Genomic DNA, 19,241 nt, shown 5'->3' with positions numbered 1-19,241 from the left:
ACCACTGTTAGTATTTCACAGACCAAGGGAGCCATCACTTATTTCTCCAGAAGAAAAACAAACAAAACCCAAGCAAACCTTAACGTTTTTAAAGGAATATCACAGTTAATTAACTGTAGTACTAGATGCATGTTTCTGATGTCTTGATAATCAAACACATTAAGACTTCGTGGTACTTGCCAATATTTTTACGTAACAATTGAAATACACCTCTGTTAGTCTGTCATTGGGACATTCTTGAACTAGAGACCTGAGAGGTGATGACCAGCAGGTGGCGCTCTGAGCCAACTCATGGTGGCCTGGATGCAGTGAAAGGCAAACATCCAGACAAGGTGCCTGCTTTAAATCCTCAAAGCAAGGTTCTTTTAACCGCTTGTCATAAAACACCCTGAGACACACGTCTTGGAAAATCGAAGTGTCAAGCTCAGCATCTTTGCCACATTTCAAACTAGGTAATTACCTTCTCTCCCAAAGGGAATCTGTTTTATGTATTTGCGTCCTTTCTAGGTTACAGGTTTCCCAAAGGCAAAGATCTTGCCTTCCATTCACTCCAAACAACGCTGAAGTGAAATGCTTGTTTTACAATAGCAATCTAATTATTCTACGTCCCTCTGAGCTTACATGATGACCTGTTACATACTAATTGCTAGTAATATAGAAATGTGCCTGCCTCCTATAAACCCCACACATAAACCTAAGTTTTATTTGACCTAAAGGTACATTGCTTATTTATTTCTCCTTTTTAATATAAAGTCATTTTTCTGCCATCCCAAATTGTAAGTCATTGCCAAATACCCAACACTGCATTTTAGTCAGTCATTTTTATTTTCCGCAGAATTTTTTTTCAAACTACACACAACAAATACTTTGATATAATCTAAGATAATAAAATAGTTGAACAACTTTTTTTTTTTTTTTAGATTTACATTTGTATAGAAACAATCTGTGGAACTCCTCACTTCAAAACTAAGGTGTCTAAAAACAGTGATTCATCAGCATTGCTTTAAATAATTGTTTGGTTAAAAGTCGCAATTTTCATTCTCAACTAAAATGTTGTCTCCATGCAGTATCCCTTGGGTCCAAAGCTGAAGGCCTTGGGAAGGTGGCCAAGAAGAAGAGGATGGCCACTCTTTATCTCTGTCCTTCTCTCGTGTGGAGGACAGTGGCTGGAACAGGGTTGTCATAAAAACCAGGGAGAAAATAAATCAATTGCACATCTCTAGTTTTCAAGGGTCAAAGACATAACAAGTCTGGGCAGAACATATCCCTCTCTGTAGATGGAAGTCCCATTATGACGGCACCGCAGCCCCCCACAACTCTCTCCTTGGCTAATCATGTCAGTTATTTCCCAGAGGCTGGGACCGCTGTCCCTAAGTTCTCCCCCAAGGCCAGTCATTTTGTGACATTTAAGTTTTTCCCTCTTGCATCATGTCACTTGGATGCTGTGTCTTGGTTCTCGCTGCCCAGTTAGGGTCTACCATCCCCTAAGAAATGCCTCAGCCCACCCTCAAATCCCCACAATGCCCAAGAGCGTAAGACCCCACAGAGACAGGGGCTTTTCAGTGAGTCTCCTCCCCGAGATGCTGGGGCCCCTGGCCTATATCATCCCATTGATCTTAGTCCACTCGTAGATGTCCTGTTCACACACTATGTCGGAGTTGATGAGGAGGTATCTGTCACCCACACAGAAATGCTTCTGACAGGCAGCACATTTGAAACATTCCAGGTGGTACACTTTGTCCTTCACCCGCATCGTCATCTCGTAGGCACGGATCCGCTTGTCACAGGATGCACAGAGACCATCTTGGCCGAAAAGCCTGGGGGGAGGAAAGAGAGAGAAGCTAAAAAGGCAGGGGCAGAGATGAGACTGGAAGAAAGAGCCTGCGGATGGGTTCCATGATGTAGGCTGGATTTCCAAGATGTCGCGAAGCAAGGAAGAGCTGGGTCCAGACAGACGGCCAACTAATTCATGCACCTCACCACAACTGACTGTGAGTAATTCATAGTCTTTCCTAGAAGGAAGAGGGTCTTCTGACATGAAACCATGCCTGGGGCATTTGTGTTTGGCATAACTCGCTCCTCTTCCAAGTTCTCTCCCTGCTTCTAGGATGCCCCAGGACCTGCTTCTGTGAAAAGAGTCTTAACAGAAGTGATTGAAGAGGTTAGCTGTGTGTAAACTGATACAGCCGTGATGGAGAAGAGTATGGAGATACCTTATAAAACTAGGAATAAAACTACCATATGGCCCAGCAAGCCCCCCGACTGGGTATATACCCTGAGAAAAGCACAATTCAAAAAGACACATGTACCCCACTGTTCACAGCAGCACTATTTACAGTGGCCAGGAACTGGAAGCAACCTAGATGTCCATTGACAGAGAAATGGATAGAGAAGTTGTGGCATACACACACACACACACACACACACACACACACACACACACATACTGGAATATTACTCAGCCATAAAAAGGAAGGAATTTGAGTCAGTTGTGGTGAGGTGGATGAAGCTAAAGCCTGTTATACAGAGTGAAGTAAATCAGACAGGGAAAAACAAATATCATATATTAACACATATATATGGAATCTAGAAAAAGAGGACTGATGAACCTGTTTACAGGGAAGGAATGGAGACACAGATGTAGAGAACGGACACAGCAGAAGAAGGAGAGGGCGGGATGAACTGAGAAAGTAGCATTGGCACACATACACCACCATGGGCAAGATAGATTCTATAACACAGGGAGCCCAGCCGGGTGCTCTGTGACAACCTAGAGGGGTAAATCAGGGCAAGGGACATATATATATATATTATATAGTTTTACATATGTAATTGTGACTTACTCATGTTGTATGGCAGAAACCAACATAACATTGTAAAGTAATTTTCCTCCAATTAAAAAAAAAAAGCTTAGGTGTGGATTGTGTGTTTCCTCCCAAGGGAACTTTTATTTTAGAAGGGGAGCAGGAGTAAAGCCCAGGGGCCTTCTTGAGAGGAATGCAATGAAATGGGCATCTTTCTGAGGCTCCCTCCCACACACTATCACATCAAGGGTTCTAATTCCACCCATGGGGAGGGCTGGTCATTAACTTCTCCAGAGCCACACAGGCCATTGCACACAACAGCTTCTGGGAGATGGAGGGAGCTCAACAGTGAACAGTCCCTCAGCCACCAGAGGGACGAGCAGTATCTCTCCATATAGAATGGAAGATCCTAATCCAAGATCCTCGCTGGCCCAATGGCGTAAGTCTCTGAAAAACTTCTCTTCTGTCATCAAAATCAAGACCCTCCCAAGTCTCAGTTGGCTGGTCATTTATTTTAAGCAATATGCGGTGTCAAAGCAGGAGATGCACTATGGTGGCACCGAGTGCATGCTGAGTTGCTTCAGTCCTGTCTGACTGTGCGACCCTATGGACTGTAGCCCTCCAGGCTCCTCTGTCCATGAGATTCTCCAGGTAAGAATACTGGAGTGGGTTGCCGTGGCCTCCTGCAGGGGATCTTCCCAACCCAGGGATCGAACCCACGTCTCTTACATCTTCTGCACTGGCAGGCGGTTCTTTACCACTAGTGCCACCTGGGAAGGCCGGAGCCTAGCGCAGTGGTTCTCAACGTGTGGTCCTGGGACCAACCGCACTGCATCCCCTGGGAACTTGCTAGAAGTGCACACTCAGGCCCTCCTGATTGAGATGCTCTGTGGGTAGAGGCCCAATTCTCTGTCTGGTCCTGAATACGGTCAGGTGATGCTAATGCAGGCTGAAGTTTGAGAATCAGCCTGCATGAGTTGGATAACACAAGTGCTGGAATCAGAAGACTCAGATTCAGGCAGGACTGGCCCTGAGCACCTAAGCGACCCTGCTGAGACCTCTGCTGACTGTGAGCTTGTGGAATGACAGTCATCACAGCATCAACCTCACCCGGCTGTTGGAGGATGGAATGCAGCAAGTCAAAGCACCAGCGTTCAAGGGTGAAGCCAATACTGGCTGGGTTTTAACACATCTTGGGGGTATTCCCAAAGGGGCCAGTCTTGCTGCCTGATTACATGGCATGTCAGCAGGTCTTTTCCATGGGAAACCTTCAGGGCAGTTTTAGGTAAATGCCCGTTCTTCTCAGAAGTTCTTAGGAACTTCAGAGTAGCAGAGAATCAACTGGTAGGTTCTGAGAGGATGTAGGGGCGATGAGAGCAGTTGAGAAATTTAGAGCAGAATGAATGAAACCAGGAAGACACGGTCGGTGGGTACAGAGCTCGCGGTTACAGCCAGGCTGGCTAGTTTCCCTTCAAATCCCGCTCTCCATGCGAAGATCTCCGAGTGTTTTCAAGGCCCCACCTGGGAGCAAACTCATTACTGGGGGAAGAACACTTCATCCCAAGACAGCAGATGCTGGAACTGTTGGGAACTGCCACCTTGGAGGTCATGGGGTGGAAAGACAGTTCTGATTTCCTGATTGTTCAGTAAGAGGAGTTTGGGCCTGAGTGAGAATAAATGACTCACGAAACAGCATGCATGGAAAGCAGCCAACCTCCTGGGGTGTGTGGCCCTTACGGAAGGGGAGCATTTATTAAAGGGAAATCGGGGGGTAAATTACAACACACGTCAGGCAGTTCATGACAGGAAGCATGAAGGATTAATATCTGGAGATACCTTCAGATCCCGACATCACCTCCAATCAGCCAGTTCTCCTGGAGCCAGGCACATCCTCTGCCTTGGCTTCTGTGTCTTAAGCTGTAAGACAAGAGAACTGGAAGGGAAGGAAGGCCTCTACAGCCCCTTCCAGCTCTGGTGTGCTGAGACTTCACTAAGTGAAAATAAGCTAGGACTTGACATCTAACGTGCACATTCACCTCTGGCACCAAGAATTGGTTACTTAGGCTGACTATCCCAGAAACTGACCCTGAGGCCAGGATTTACTAAGGATGTGCCATCAGGGAAAACAGGTACAGTGGCAAGGGAAACCAGACAGAAGATGGAAGGCAGGCCAACTTGCAGTCTTGGGCCAAGTCCCCCAGAAGGGAGCTTTGGCCTAAATGCACGGCGACTCTGGGGTGTAAGTTATGTCTCCAAGTGGCCTTGGCTCCAGGCAAAATTACTGGACTTCGGTCTCTGGCAGTGCCAGCCACTGGGCAAGGTCTTCTGGGCATTGGGTGAGTAGGTGGTGGTACTGGGCAGGCTTCTGGCTTTAACAGAAAGGTGCTGTTGAAGGTAAAACAATAGGGGGTGGGGGCTGCACTGAGCACAAAAATTGTAAAAAGGGATCTGGACTCGGTACTGACATTAACAGCTACTGTTAAGTTCCCAACAAAACAACATAAATAGCACAGGGTTTATTTGGGTTCAGGCTTCCCTGGTGGCTTAGATGGTAAAGAATCTGCCTGTAATGCAGGAGATGTGGGTTTGATCCCTGCGTCGGGAAGATCCCCTAGAGAAGGGGATGGCTACCCTCTCCAGTATTCTTGCCTGGAGAATTCCATGGACAGAGGAGACTGGTGGGCTGCAGTCTATGGGGTCGCAGAGAGTCGGACACAACTTAGCAACTAACAGTTTATTTAGGTCCTGCATGGGGATCTCCTGATTATGTGAGGCTAAATGTCTGAAAAAGACTTTAACAGGCCAGGCAGCAACTGGAAACCCTGGGGAGAAGCTCTCCTGGGGTGACGGTAGGTGGGGGGGTCGGGGGTAAGGACTGAACACCATCCCAGGACACATTTCGTCACTCCTCCAACTTGCCTTTTGCAAAGGCACTGTCAGCTACGTTAAGAATGCAAGCAAACAAGTCCATGGCTGAAGGGCCATGCCTGCAGCAAGAAATGATTTTTCTCCTCTGTCAAGAGGTGTCATGTCTGAAGCTTCCACCTGCCCATTTTAATAACAATAATATAAATATGAAAGGATGGTTGGAAACGCCTGCGCTAACACAGAGTTAATTAACATGTTGCCTAGGAATGTAGCAGGGAAAAGAATTATTTCATGTCACCAAGACACAAGTTAATTAACACTGGGTTCTCCCAGACTATTTTTTTTCTCTCCTTTTTAAAAATGCAAGAGATTAACAAGCCCAGGCAGCACAGGGTTTTCTTCTTGAATGTTATATAAAACCTCAGAGATAGGGAGAAACCTCGGCTCTTTTGACCTTACTCTATCTGTACTTCACTTAATAAGATTCAAATGATTTGACAGGGATGTAGTCAGGGGGCCCAGTGGGAATCATTTACCCGTCTGCTTTTCTGCACTGACTTGGCAAACTAGTAGCGAGCAGAATCAGGTCTCTATTTACCCCAGTTCTATGTTCTTGTTCCTTAATAATAATAATAATAATAAAGGATCAAAATTAAAATCATGATCCTTGGAAACTTGACTTCTTTTCTCTGAACCACCAAATTTGCAAGGACTTTAATCAGGAAATTTAGAGGGGAGAAAATGCTTATTCTGTCAGTCTCTGGGTAAATAGATAAGCTTGCTTCACCATGGAATTGCCTGCAATTTTTTTTTAATGTAAAATGCTCTGAGGGCAGGTTTGGGAGAAAGAGCTGGCCTGGCAGCCAAGGGCACTGGAGTCTAAACAAGCTTCCCTGGGTTGGGTGGTCCTAATGTATTAAGGCTGCATGCTCCACAGACCCTGTACCCCACGAAGATGGCAAAAAAACTGACAGCTACACAGTCAAGCAGATTTGACAGCAGAGGGCATAGAGTTACCTCTGCCGCAGCTAATATGAAACTGGAAATTTCATATGAAACTAGAACATTCCAGGCAAAGGCACTCGTTTGAGAGTCGGAAAATTCACATAGCCAAATGTATGACCCAGAGTATCTGAGATATCTTCAGTGCCTCTCTCAGTGGGTGTTCTAGAGTTCCTCTTCTGCCTTTCCCTCCTTCCATCACTTTGTTCATTAGGTCGGGAAAGACTCTAATGATAAACGTCATGAGGGTTACTGAAAGACAGCAGCTAACATCTATTTGATACCCATGTACCACGCCAAGCACCTTACATGTACCACCCCATCTAATTCCCACCCCTTTCTGGAAGCAGGTACTGCTATTCTATAACCCCATTTTACAGATGAGGAAACTGAGACTTAGGAAGGTTATATAACCTGTCCAAGGTCACAGAGCTAGAAAGCAGTGGTGCCGGGGCTCAAATCTACAGCTGACTTCAGGGCCTTCCTGCTGTGACCAGAACTGCTTGGAGTGCTGGGGTGAGATTGTACTTTCAATTTTTTTAAATTTATTTTTAATTGAAGCATAATTACAATATTGTGTGGTGTTCTGCCATACATCCATATGGATCAGCCATAGGCATACACATGTCCCCTTCCTCTTGAGCCTCCCACCCCATCCCACCCCTCTGTGTTGTCTCAGAGCCCCAGACTGAGTTCCCTGAGTCATACAGCGAGTTCCCACTGGCTATCTATTTTATATACATTAGTGCATATGTTCGGAGAAGGCGACAGCACCCCACTCCAGTATTCTTGCCTGGAGAATCCCATGGACGGAGGAGCCTGGTAGGCTGCAGTCCATGGGGTTGCGACGAGTCGGACACGACTGAGTGACTTCACTTTCCCTTTTCACTTTCATGCATTGGAGAAGGAAATGGCAACCCACTCCAGTGTTCTTGCCTGGAGAATCCCAGGGACAGGGGAGCCTGGTGGGCTGCCGTCTATGGGGTCGCACAGAGTGAGACACAACTGAAGCGACTTAGCAGCAGCAGCAGTGTATATGTTTCCATGCTACTCTTTTTAAATATATCATCACATTATATCGAGATCTTAGAAAAGAATACTTAGAACCTATGCATATGTTTTTGAAGCATCAAATGAGTTGCTAGGAATCTACCCTCAAACTTACAAGCTTCAAAATTCCCAGTTCCCTTGGCATACCCTGTGTCTTCCTCCTCCCACCCTCTCCCCTTGTCTGACCTCCAGAGGGAACCACTATTCTGAATTTTGTGCTCGTCACTCTCCTGCCATTAAAATATGAGAACTGGACCACACAGGCATGTGTCCCCGAGAACATGCTTCTCTAACAGGAAGAAAGGTCAACTGCTCCCCTGCACAGGGCAGCTGAGACCAACGTGATCTTGGCTGGCCCAGGAGGCAGGCGCCAGGGAGACAGAGCCAGGGCCCCAGGAGGGCGGCGAGGACGCACCTGAGATAGTCTCGGCGGCAGAGCTTCCGGCCCAGCTTGTAGTAGAGGCGCCGGCCCACCTCGCCCAGCCGGCACCCGCAGAGGTCACAGCTGAGGCAGTCCTCGTGCCAGTACTGGTCGATGGCCTTCAGGAAGTAGCGGTCCCCGATGTTCTGCTGGCAGCCTCCGCATGTCAGCAGGGACGGGGGCATCTGCAGCACCTCGTCCACCGGCTCCCTGGAAGGAAGGCCACGCATTAGGGATGGCCTCACCTCGGGGAGACCAGCACCAGGGGCTCAGGAGTCACACTGCGCCCCGCAGAGAACCTCACTCAATTGTCTGGTGACATCGGAGGAAGGAGGGGAGGAGCATACACCTAGGGCCGACGATGGGCAGAGAGGCCCCGCCAGCCTTGGGTTAGGACAGGAAAGGGGCTAGCCCCTACGTTCTAGATCCTAGAAGAAGCAAGGGCGGGGCACCAAGAGGCACCCAGGCAAAGGGTACTGCACACCCCCCTCCACCTACAGCCCAGCCCCCTCCCAGACCTGTGGTCTCTCTTCTTCTTGATCCCCCCTCCCCTCATACTCTACCTTCACACCTCATCTCTTTCCTCCCCCCATATCCCGGAGCCAAGGGCACTGCCCAACCCCAGAGGAGGCACCAGGACTCTAAGAGCTGCTTGTGGCCAGAACAGTGACTAACTAGCGGATTAAACATCTTCAAATTCCCTTTTGAATCTCTGCGCCACCTGGACTCCATCCCTTTCCTACTGCACGAATGTAGAGGTGAAGAAGAAAGGGTCCCCAAATTATTTTAGGTTGCTTTCTCTTTCCCAAATAAAAATACCATCAAGATATAATAGAAATTCTCATTATTATTATTTTTAACAGAAACTCCACATCCTATCCTTCTTACTGAATGAGTCCTTGAGGAAAAAAATCTCAGGTGTTGATTAAAGCCACTGTTATATTTATAAAGGAGATCAAACAGAACTTTTTGCACACGAACACTTTTACAGCAGCAAAACTGATTCGCATGAAGTTGATTTAGGAAAGAGAGTGGGGGGAGAGTGTGGAAGGCAATTAGACACTGAAATCTCCTCCAGGCAATTGTTAAGAGTGAGCCTGTGACATGTGTTCTTTCATTACAAAATCATATAGTGTCTCCAGTTCACTTAACTGGAATCTGAATCCTTTTGTTTTACATTTTAAAAGAAATAACTTTACTTGCCAGAAGAAGATAAAAAAATAATAGGGTGCGAGAAATGATTCCTGCACCAGATGGGACATGGGAAAAACTGAGTACCTGTTGATCTGTAGCAATTAACAAATGCTCTCTTGAACTTCACTCAAACACAAATCTATTTTTCAAAAATCTGTTATGTTTGGAAAAATGGACTTGCTTCTAACTGTGAAACTCCCAAAAGGAATTTCCCCCTTGGTACCTTGAGGATATAAATCTGTGTCTCCTATTTCCAGCTAATGCTGGCTTATTTGGTGACCTTGCATCCTGACTGGCCTGTGCCCACAGCATTTAAGGCCCTTTATACTTAGGAAGGATGAGGCTCAGGGAATCAATGTTGATAACACACTCTGACACCTTCAGAGAACTCTGTCTTTAATGTGCACACTTCCCTGTGAATATTCAAGCATATTGAAACCGAGCCCACCCTTTGCAGAATGGGTATGAGGGTCCTTTGTGAGATGATCTCCTTTTACACCAGGGAACTGTAAAACCCAAACTAATTATCTCCTAAAAACTCCAGACTTTAAATAAATAGAGTTTTAAACATCCACTGAAGCCTGACTTGTCTTTGTTTCCACAGGTTATGTATAAGGACTTCCACCCTCCCTCCTGAAAAATAAAACACGCAGCATTTCCCTGTGCCTCAGAATCACTTCTCTTCCCTTTTCACAGCCCGTGGCCTTACTTTAGGCTTTCAGAAACATTCATGGAACCTCACCACCACTGGATGCCCTGATGCAGATCCTGCCAACCAACTGTGAAAGAAGAGAATTTGCACTTAGCTGCTGCAAAACTGCCTGGAATTGAAATGAACTGCTCCTGTTATTCACAGGGAGGCAGTAGGGGCCACCGACGGCACAGTAGAGGAAATCTGGTGTGTGTGAACTCTGGCTGTCTTTCTGTCTAAATGTTTCATTTGCATAGGCCTAGGCAAGTTTCTGGGTGTAATTTGGAGTTGCTGATCAGACTGACCTCAGTCACACTGACCCAAGTATGTACTCACTGAAGCATCTGGTAGGGTAGTGGTCCACAGGAGAAATGTTAAGCCAAAAAGCTACTGTCTGTGATGGCCTAATATGAGATAGGAAAGGACTGAATAAGATATTGGCTCTATCTTTCTATAATTAAAGATAATATCACATTATCTTTGGTGGAGTTTCCAAGCTAATAACTGTGGGACTCACCCTCTAATTAATATTTTACATTCTCCTAGAGCCTATCTGAACATTACACCTCAATACACTTTGGCCTGGATTTCTGGGATAATTTCTCAACAGTTTCCAAGAAAGATATGGGGGGAAAATGTTCTGCAATAATTTCTCAGCTAGCTGGTCCATCTCCAATTAGAGCGTATCTTCACTGGGCAAATAGTGAAGCTAAGGATAGAGAAGAGCACCCTACTGAGCATCCTTCCCCAGATGCCTGCTGTGTTATGAGGTGAACATGTTTCAATTTTCCAGTCTCTTTGTGAAAAAGCACAAACTTTGAAAGGAGCAAACTTCCTTCAGGGAACTGAAACCTCCAGATTTATCTTCTAATAAAAAGATTAGTGACTGAGTTCTATTGATCGAAAAGGCATTAGGCACCTTTCAAAGGTAATTCATCCAATGCACTCTCTTATTGTATTACTATCATCTTGCCCAGGCTCTGAAAACTCAGGGCTAAGTTGTCATTCTAGGTTTGTGGAAAAAAAAAAAAAAAAAAAAAAGTGAGCAAAGCACCCTTCCCAGAGTTTTCCTAAACAAATACTTAAAAAAAAAAAAAGCAATGTTATTTTTTTCCCTGAGAATTTAAGGAAGCTGGGTTTTTGTTAGAACAAACCTGACTGCTTGTAGATCTGGCTTCTGAACCTTCAAGATTGAATAGTGATGTTTATATTCTCACTGGATCATGGTTACTTCCTGTGTTTTATGAGAACACGCTGAGCTTTTATGCTGGTAAAACCCAGGTATATAAACACCATAGGAGGCTGAAATTGGGAGGAGGAGGTATTTCAATCAGGAAAGCACAATTCTTTTAAAGCAGGAAAAGAAAACAAAACAAAACAAATGCCTCTTAAAAGCACAAATGGACAAGTCATTAACTAGCTCCTTTGGTCTGTGTAACAAATCCCTTCAAAGGATTTAGATGGGGACTTCAAAGGAATAAAAATTCTCAAAACCAGACAGCTAATGAATCTTAAAAGGGCATTTGCGCTGACGGGAAAATGACATCTTAAACATCTCTTTCTCCCCATGTTAACACTGAGCAATGGGCTGAAGGTAAAGATTGGGAAGAGGAGAATACTTCAAGCCAGTCAGGGGCTCAGAAAACAAATGCGGTTCATTTAGAGCTCTGTTTCCCAGACCCTAAACCCTTTGAGATTGTGACAAAAGCCATTTAAGACTCCGCTCTCCGGAAAAATTCACCTATATCCAAAATGGTGCACTAACTTTGGAGGTTCAAAGGTACCCATCGGTGGACTCCGAGGGGAGAGGCGTGTCCGCGTATCCAGACTAACTCCCGTGTTGCTCGGCTGCTCTAAAGTCTCTGGAGGCCTGAGTGAGCTCCGAGGTGAACTCTCACACCTCCTCACCCGTGGGTCCCCGGCGCCGTGGGCAACCGCTCCACCTGCGGACCCGGAAGGGGACCGTCGGGGACCCGGGGTGGGGGGCTCCACTTGTAGTGTCCCCCTTTCCAGGACCAAACGGACAAAGAGAAGGAACGAGAGGGGAAAAGGGAGCAGAATCGAGTCCTGAAGGCTCTCGGGACTGCACCGGCGCGCCTCTGACCTCCCCTTGTGCATGCTCCTGTGCAAACTTTCTGGCCCGAAGTGGCTTTAGGGAGCGTCCCAGGGAGCCGCGAGGGGCCCGCTGAGGCGCCGGGCCGACCGCATTCCTGCCGCCCGCCACCAGCCCCTCTCCCAGTGTCCCCGGGGTCACCCAAGAGGATGCGGGAGCCCCGCGCACGGCAGAGGGAACCAAGGGCACGCCGCGGGCGCGCACCTGGAGCCTTCCCGCCGGCCGCCCGCCCCACCCCGCCGCCCCGGGTCGCGAGGCCGTGGACCCTCGGTGGCAGGGGCGTCGCACTTACTCAGATGGGTCCAGGCTCTTCCTCTCGATGGCCGAGGACATTGGGGAGGGAGGTGGCGTGCCAGGCGGCGGGGGCGCTCCCTTTGTGGCGCGGGGCTGGCCGGCTGCCGGGGCTCGGACCCCCTCGGGTGCTCGGGCGCCGCCGCCGCCGCCGCCGCTCCTGCGCCTCTTCTTGCTCCGGCGCTCTGGCGGCGAGCTCGCCCCTCCGCGCTCAAGGACAGTCACCGCGCTCCCTTCAAACGCCAAAGAGAGAGAGCGAATCACCGGGCTGCCGGCGCGCCGCGGCCGAGGAGGGGACCGGGGCGCGCAGCCTGGCCCCGGGCGGCTGCAGCTGCTACTGCTGCTCAGGACTTAACCTTCCATCCCGGTCCCGCCGCCGCCGCCGCCGCCGCCGCCGGGTCTGGCTCGGCTCGCGCGCTGTCGCCGGCTCCGCGCCGCCCTCGGGGATGGTGCGCGCCCGCCCGGCCGCCCCGCGCCCCTCGCACCTTCAGCCGGGGTCGCGGCGCGCAGCTCGCCGCCGAGGGCAGGGAGGGGGCGGCGGCCTGGGGGCGGGGAGGGGACCGCGCCTCTCTCCCCCGGCTCCCTCCTCTCTCGGGAAGGTCTATTTTCGCTCAGCTTCCCTCTGTCTCTGGTTTCATTTCCTTTTTCCTGATCACGATTCAAATACAATAGAAGGAAATCACATTTAAAGAGACAGCTGCCCGGTCCCCCCCGCCACCACCATCTTTTTTCTTCCCTTTTTTTTTAAACGGGGCTCCTGGGGATTAGCGATACAAACAGCGGCAGCCGCAGCAAGACTGAGTTGGCTTCTTAAAGGGGCCAGCGTCGGGGACAGGGAGACTCGCTCAGAGACCACCTCTCCTTGGAGAGGCGGCTGGGTTGTCTGTAAAGCATTCTTTAGGGCTTTCCCTCTTCGGCGTTCCCCTTTTGGTTAACTAAGATTGAAAGTGACCAGCGGGCCGCTCAAGGAAGAAAGAAAAAACGAAAATGTGAAATAAACACATACAGAGATGTACGCGTTCCAAGTGGCTTTCGCGCGCGTCCGGGGTTGGAGGTCCCAGGTCCGCGGCCAGGGAACGCGGAGATGCCCCCAAGACAGCGCGGCTCTGCTGGCTGAGGACTTGTGACTGCGTCCGCGCTCCAAAAAGACGACGGGAGCTGTGCGTGCAGGGACCGCACGGGCTGGGTACGCCTCAGCAGTACCAGGGGCAGCTAATCCCGAGGGAGGGTGTTTGGGAGGGACCAAGCTGGTCTGAGTCTCCTCTCCATCTGCTGGCGGCAGAATTCCCTCCCTCAACATCTTTAAAAATCGGACCCCTACAGTTAAACTGGCCCCGTAAAGGGCCAATAGCACTCTTCACAGAGAAAAGTGCCTCTCCAATGATGGAGAGCAATGCTTGGAGACTATTTTGCCCTGGGTCAGGAAAAGAGAGAGAACGCAGACTTGTTTGGTTCAGGCTTCCCCATCTAATCTCAAGGGCAAATTCCAAGAAGAGAGGCGAATGTAGAAGGGGAGAGGAGGAAGCTAATAGTCTTCTCTTCAATAGAGCAAAGCTTTAGGTCCCTTGGGCCTCATCAGAGATCCCTGAAAATAATTGCATTCAGAAATTATTACTAAAGGCCTTGAGGGTGCCACAAGTCTTGTAAAGAAGAAACTACCAGTATTCTCAGGATCCATGGTTTTATAGGAGCAGTCTAGATCATGGTCATGGACACTGTATTCCCGTTTTAAAGATGGCACTGAAGGGTCTGGATGAAATCACCCTGGAAGGTGAAGTCAGAAGTACATCCCTGTAGGCTTCGTTTTCCTTGTTTAAAGCTGATTCTAACTTCTTACATGCATACCTAGACTTTACCATTGTCTGCATGCTCTTGTCCTTTTCTTATGTCCATGTCCAAAGCTTAGGTCCCTATGGGTATAATGAAAATCTCTCCCTAATTCCTCCACTGTCTCCTGTGTGTGTGTGTGTGTGTGTGTGAAAGGAAGTCTTAAGAGCAGCTTTGGGTCCAACTCAAGCCTTTCAATCTAAAAAGAACTTCTCCTGCTCAGGTCCTTGTTTTTAATTAAAAAAGGAAAAATGTCTAGTATTTTTAAGTCAGTCTAAATTATGTGATAAACATATAACCCACCATTCTACAATCAAAAATGAAAATAAACAAATAGGCTGTGATGAGCAATTCACCTGCTTACAATCAATCAGTGTGGTGGTGAAATGCTCAGACTTGGGCATTGGACTGCCTGCATTTGATTTAGGCTCTTACTTATCAGCTAGTGGAGCCTATCTAGGAAAGTCACTTAATCTGAAGAGGCAGTATTGGGTAGTGGCTGTGGAGTCAGGCTGCCTTCATAACAACCCACACTTTCCTACCTGTGAATCTAGTGGAAGAGCAGGAATTTATAAACTCCCAGGATCCTTATCTGTCAATAGGGGTACGAGAGCCTGTGGCATCAACTGTTGTAAGGATTAAAAGAGTAAATGCATGCAGTGTGGCCCGTAGACCTGTAATGAACTGAGGATAATAATGGATATGAGATTACATGCCTGCAAAGCATTTGGTGTATATTAAGCACTCATAAATGGTCATTTCTGTGTTGTAGAAAAAAATCGCTGGGAGAATTTAGAGAGTTTGAAATTAAATTCACAGGTGAAATGGAGGTTAAAAATAAGAACTTCCCAATTTCCCACCTAGGTTTGAAAACCTGTCCCATTTTTTAAAAGCAAACAGAACAGTGTCCTTTCACTTTACCTCCTTGTGCTCGTATACAAAACATACATGCATTTTCCAGTTTAATGTTCACTATCTTGATGACTGCGTGATGTGTTTTCATCTGCTTGCTTTTATTAAATCTGATAAGTTGCTTCCTTCCTTGCTATATAGTTTTGCATGGAGCCTAAGTTAGTTGTTAAATTAAATATATCCTTGGGTTTCAGGAGGTAACCTCCAAACGGCCAACTTTGGGACCTGAAGTTTCCTTTTAATAATATGCTTCTGTTTTGACCCAAATGTGTAAAGAAAGAGTGATTACTGATGACTTTGGGTCAGTTTCTTATCTTTCACCACTCTTTGGGGAGAACTTCCTTAGAGAAAGTGAATATTTGAAATGGTATCTTAAGATTTCAATTTCACACACAGTGGTTGTAAGAAATAACTGCCTGCCGGTGGGATTTCATTTCTATTCAACGGGCAATTAAATTGCTCAAATTTAAGTTTAACATTTAGAATCGAGTCTCAAAATGTGTTTTCATTATGAATAATTTTAAAGCAATCATGACCTTATTGTATCCTTCCATAGCAACCTTATGCTTTATGTAGAAGAACGACTCAGTAACTAGGAGGCAATTTGAACATGTAAAATGGTTCTTGAGAGTTGAGGAAATCTCGACTTGATCCCTCCCCAGTGGGTTTGCAATTTAATTCCTTTTACCCACCCTTGACTCCTTGCAAATCTTACATACCTTAAAATTTAGAAAATTTCCAAGTTTTCCTTCCTGACTGTGAATGTCACAGGAAGACTGAATCAGTTGGCATGATGATTCTGACTCTAGGTGGATTACTTTCTTTCTGTTGGCATTTTCTATTCTTTTTGCTTATTATATCTACAATTGTTTTCTCAGGAAGAGCAGTTTCAAGTGACTAAGGCTACATTTCTTTGCTAAAATGGGCTTCTAGTAGAAAGGAAAATGTAAATGTCATTGGGAAAATGCCAAGAATGACAATTTACCTCTTCTATTTTTTTTTGCAACCTTTAGAAGCCAAGTTGCATCATATACCTGTTAGTTATGACATTCGCGTATAGGGACAAAAATAAAGATTTGTCTTATTATGGCTTCAGCTCCCATGGAAACTCCTTTAAACAACTCAGTTGTCACAGGAATCTGGTTTCCAAACTCATCTCAGAACATTTCAGGGCATGTTGATGGACATATTTTCAGAATGTTAGATCTGTCAGTAACATTAGTGAAAAATAAACCAGTTTTCCTATATAGGAGAAAAAAGCCCCACAAATCTTTTTCAAAAATCTTTATCAACTGAGTTTAGGAGATGAGCATAGGTGTCAGAAGGCATAACTCCACTGTTTACTAGCTGGGTGACTTGGGGGAAGTCATTTCACCTCTCTGAACCTCAGATTCTATATCTCTCAAATGGAGGCAACAGTAAACTCAGCAGGGTTGGGACTAGAGTAAGGTCACAGGGATATCTGCTTACTTCACAGGGGTTTTAAGAGGATTCAATAGAGTCTTGTGTATAAAAATGCTTTGCACAGTGATGTAAATGCTCAGAAATGATACCTGTTGTTATTACCCCATCTTTCAGAAGTCGTCACTACTCTATCAGGAAGCAGCAATCTCCTAGCCAGTCAGGACATCCACCAAAGAATGCTGAGACTGGGGTGCTGTAGAAAAAGCTGAAGTGTACCTAAGACATCAGCTGGCTTCAGGCTTGGGAAGCCCCCACTTTCCAATCAGAAATTCAGGAATGTGACCATTTAGGTCCTAGGTAGGCTGTTGACAGCTTCATCACTTCCCTTCATCTGCTTCAGCCACATCCCTAATTGCATGTTTCTGATTTTCCCCTTTCCAGCAACTTCTAAATCACCTGTTAGGACTGAGATGAGAGACAAAGTCAAAGTGCTTAAGTAACTGCCCCCAAATGTCACAAGTCCACAGCGAGGTCTTAAGCAGAGTTAAACTCATGGCATGTCTGGGTGGAAGGAGCCTCTGAAATGTGGTTTCCGAGCTTGCTCCTTGGAGCAGTTTGAAGTGTTTCCCTAGTAGCCTCTACCCGTTCCTGCTCCAGCCACAGCAGCTCTGCACCTATTGACATGTTGCTCAGCCTCTCTGGACTTCAGCTTCTGCATCTGTAAAGGGGGCATATTCAGGGTACCTATCTCATGGAACTGCTATAACAATTCTGTGAAATGAGACATATTATATAAGGTACTTGGCACAGAGTAAGCTTCTGCAGAAGATTCAGCTTATACAGAGAGATTCCAGCTTTAAAATATTTGAACACCCGTTGGTGATTCAGGGCCCCATTGATGGACAAGGCAAGTGAGACCTAGAGTCAACAGTTCCTTCTTGTCTCTGTCCCCTTCAAACCCTCTCCCACCTTCTCTCTTGGGTACCAGACCTTGAATTTATTTGCTGCTGTGAATTCAAGGGGGAGTCAGAGCTGGGCGAGCTGACTCACAAAGCTGTCCTGATGCCCTTTGTTTATGAGATTCATATCCTCCCTTTAGTTTCTCAGGTGCAGCCCTACCTGAGTGACACAACACAGTGCCTAGGATGCTCAAACAGCACGCTTGAAATCCAGCTCCTTTCTGTGGCCTTGAAAGCCTTATCCTCTCTGGCCCCTTCTACTCCTTTTCATTACAACCCCTTCGCTATGCTAGATCCACACTGATGTTTTCCCTAAAGTTTAAAACAAACCAAGTCAACTCCTACTGGAGGGCTTTTGCACCTGCCCTTTCCTCTGCCTGAGATGCTCTTCCTCTAGAGCATCCTATGGCTCCCATGTACTTCATTCTGGTTCAAATGTTTATCCTTATAAGAGCCTTTTAAAATCCCATTTCTTATCATCCTCCATTCCCTTATCCTGCTTTATTTTTCTTCCTAGTATCATCATTACTTCTACTTTACTACATATGTGTTTGTTTTTTATGGGTTTGGTTTTGACCTTTCTTCCCAGCTAGAATATAAACTCCATAAGAATATGACTTGTTTCCAGTTGTGTCTTTAGGACCTAGAATGTGCCTAGCACACAGTAGGCTTTCAAGAACTGTTCATTGAATGAATGAAGGAATGAATAAATGACAGCCCTGCTCCCTTTGGCCAAAGTATGCCTGCACTATGCTCTCCAGGTAAAAGTTGAGAGGGAACTTGAAGATCACTTCTTTCCCTAGAGCATTGCTATTGGGAGAAAATAAGGGCCCATATACCATTCAGATTCAGACCCAGGAATTTGGTTTGGGAACCAGATCAAACTCGTGGCTCCTAGGAACACACAGATACAGGTGGTGTCAGTAGCAACAAGGACCTGCTTTGAAGCTTGATTCTCCACTGCAGGTCTCCCATGCCCACAAGGAGACGTGGTTACAGTGGGCCAATGCATAGAATACAGTCAATTCTATGGGTAAAGGCACAGGCTTTGGATATAGATCGGCTTATGTTTTAGTCCTGGCTCTTTCAGCTATGTGGTTTTAGGCAAATCATTTGATAGCTCTGAGCCTTAGTTCCGTCACGTGTAGAATGAGGATAATTATATCTTCATCACAGGGTTGGAGGAATAAAATGAGATCATGCATGTCAAATGCTTAGCACAGTGCTCAATGGATGGCGGCTATTATTAGAATTAATGAAGCTAAGAGAACCTCAGAGGAGGATAGTCAACCAAGGCAGGCCCTTCTTGACACACAGGTGGATAACTGGAGTTATGTTACAATATAGGGCTCAGTCCAAGCAGGTGGGGTCAGCCTCCTTGCCTGGGGGACTCCTGCCTTATCTCACCAGCTCGGGCAACCCCCAACCCCCAGGAGGCTGGTGGGTTAGACTCACAGACAGCTGGCCCAGCTTCACACTCAGATAAGCAACAAAAAGAGATGGCGTCAGGAACCTGTGCTGGTCACTGGTTCTTCAAAGTTGGGGGTCTCTGGTCTGAGACATCTCACTCCAGATAGACCTTCCATTGGAGGAGGGGCTGGGTTGCTTCTGGGGAAGCAGTGTTTTCTGGCATTCGTGTCTAGCTGAGGGCCCTGAGCCTGGCGGGGAAAGGGAGTCTGACCTTCCTGATGACACTTGACTTCCT

General features: G+C 46.8%; 1 protein-coding gene across 2 annotated transcripts; it reads right to left on the bottom strand.

The window, feature by feature from the left end:
- Nucleotides 803-13,691, bottom strand: LMO2 (LIM domain only 2). Of its 2 annotated transcripts, none has more exons than XM_018059258.1 (4): nt 13,441-13,691; nt 12,436-12,667; nt 8,140-8,355; nt 803-1,817 (listed from the first exon to the last, which is right to left on the bottom strand). In XM_018059258.1, exons 2-4 carry the CDS (start codon nt 12,474-12,476, stop codon nt 1,598-1,600), a joined length of 477 nt encoding a protein of 158 aa, XP_017914747.1. In that variant the 5' UTR covers nt 12,477-12,667; nt 13,441-13,691; the 3' UTR covers nt 803-1,597. The 2 variants fall into 2 exon arrangements, with proteins under 2 accessions (XP_017914747.1, XP_017914748.1); XM_018059259.1 differs by lacking the exon at nt 13,441-13,691 and adding an exon at nt 12,791-13,151.

This window comes from Capra hircus, chromosome 15, assembly GCF_001704415.2.
Source record: "Capra hircus breed San Clemente chromosome 15, ASM170441v1, whole genome shotgun sequence".
Lineage (NCBI taxonomy): Eukaryota > Metazoa > Chordata > Mammalia > Artiodactyla > Bovidae > Capra > Capra hircus.
This window is presented reverse-complemented; position numbering and strand designations above follow the sequence as displayed.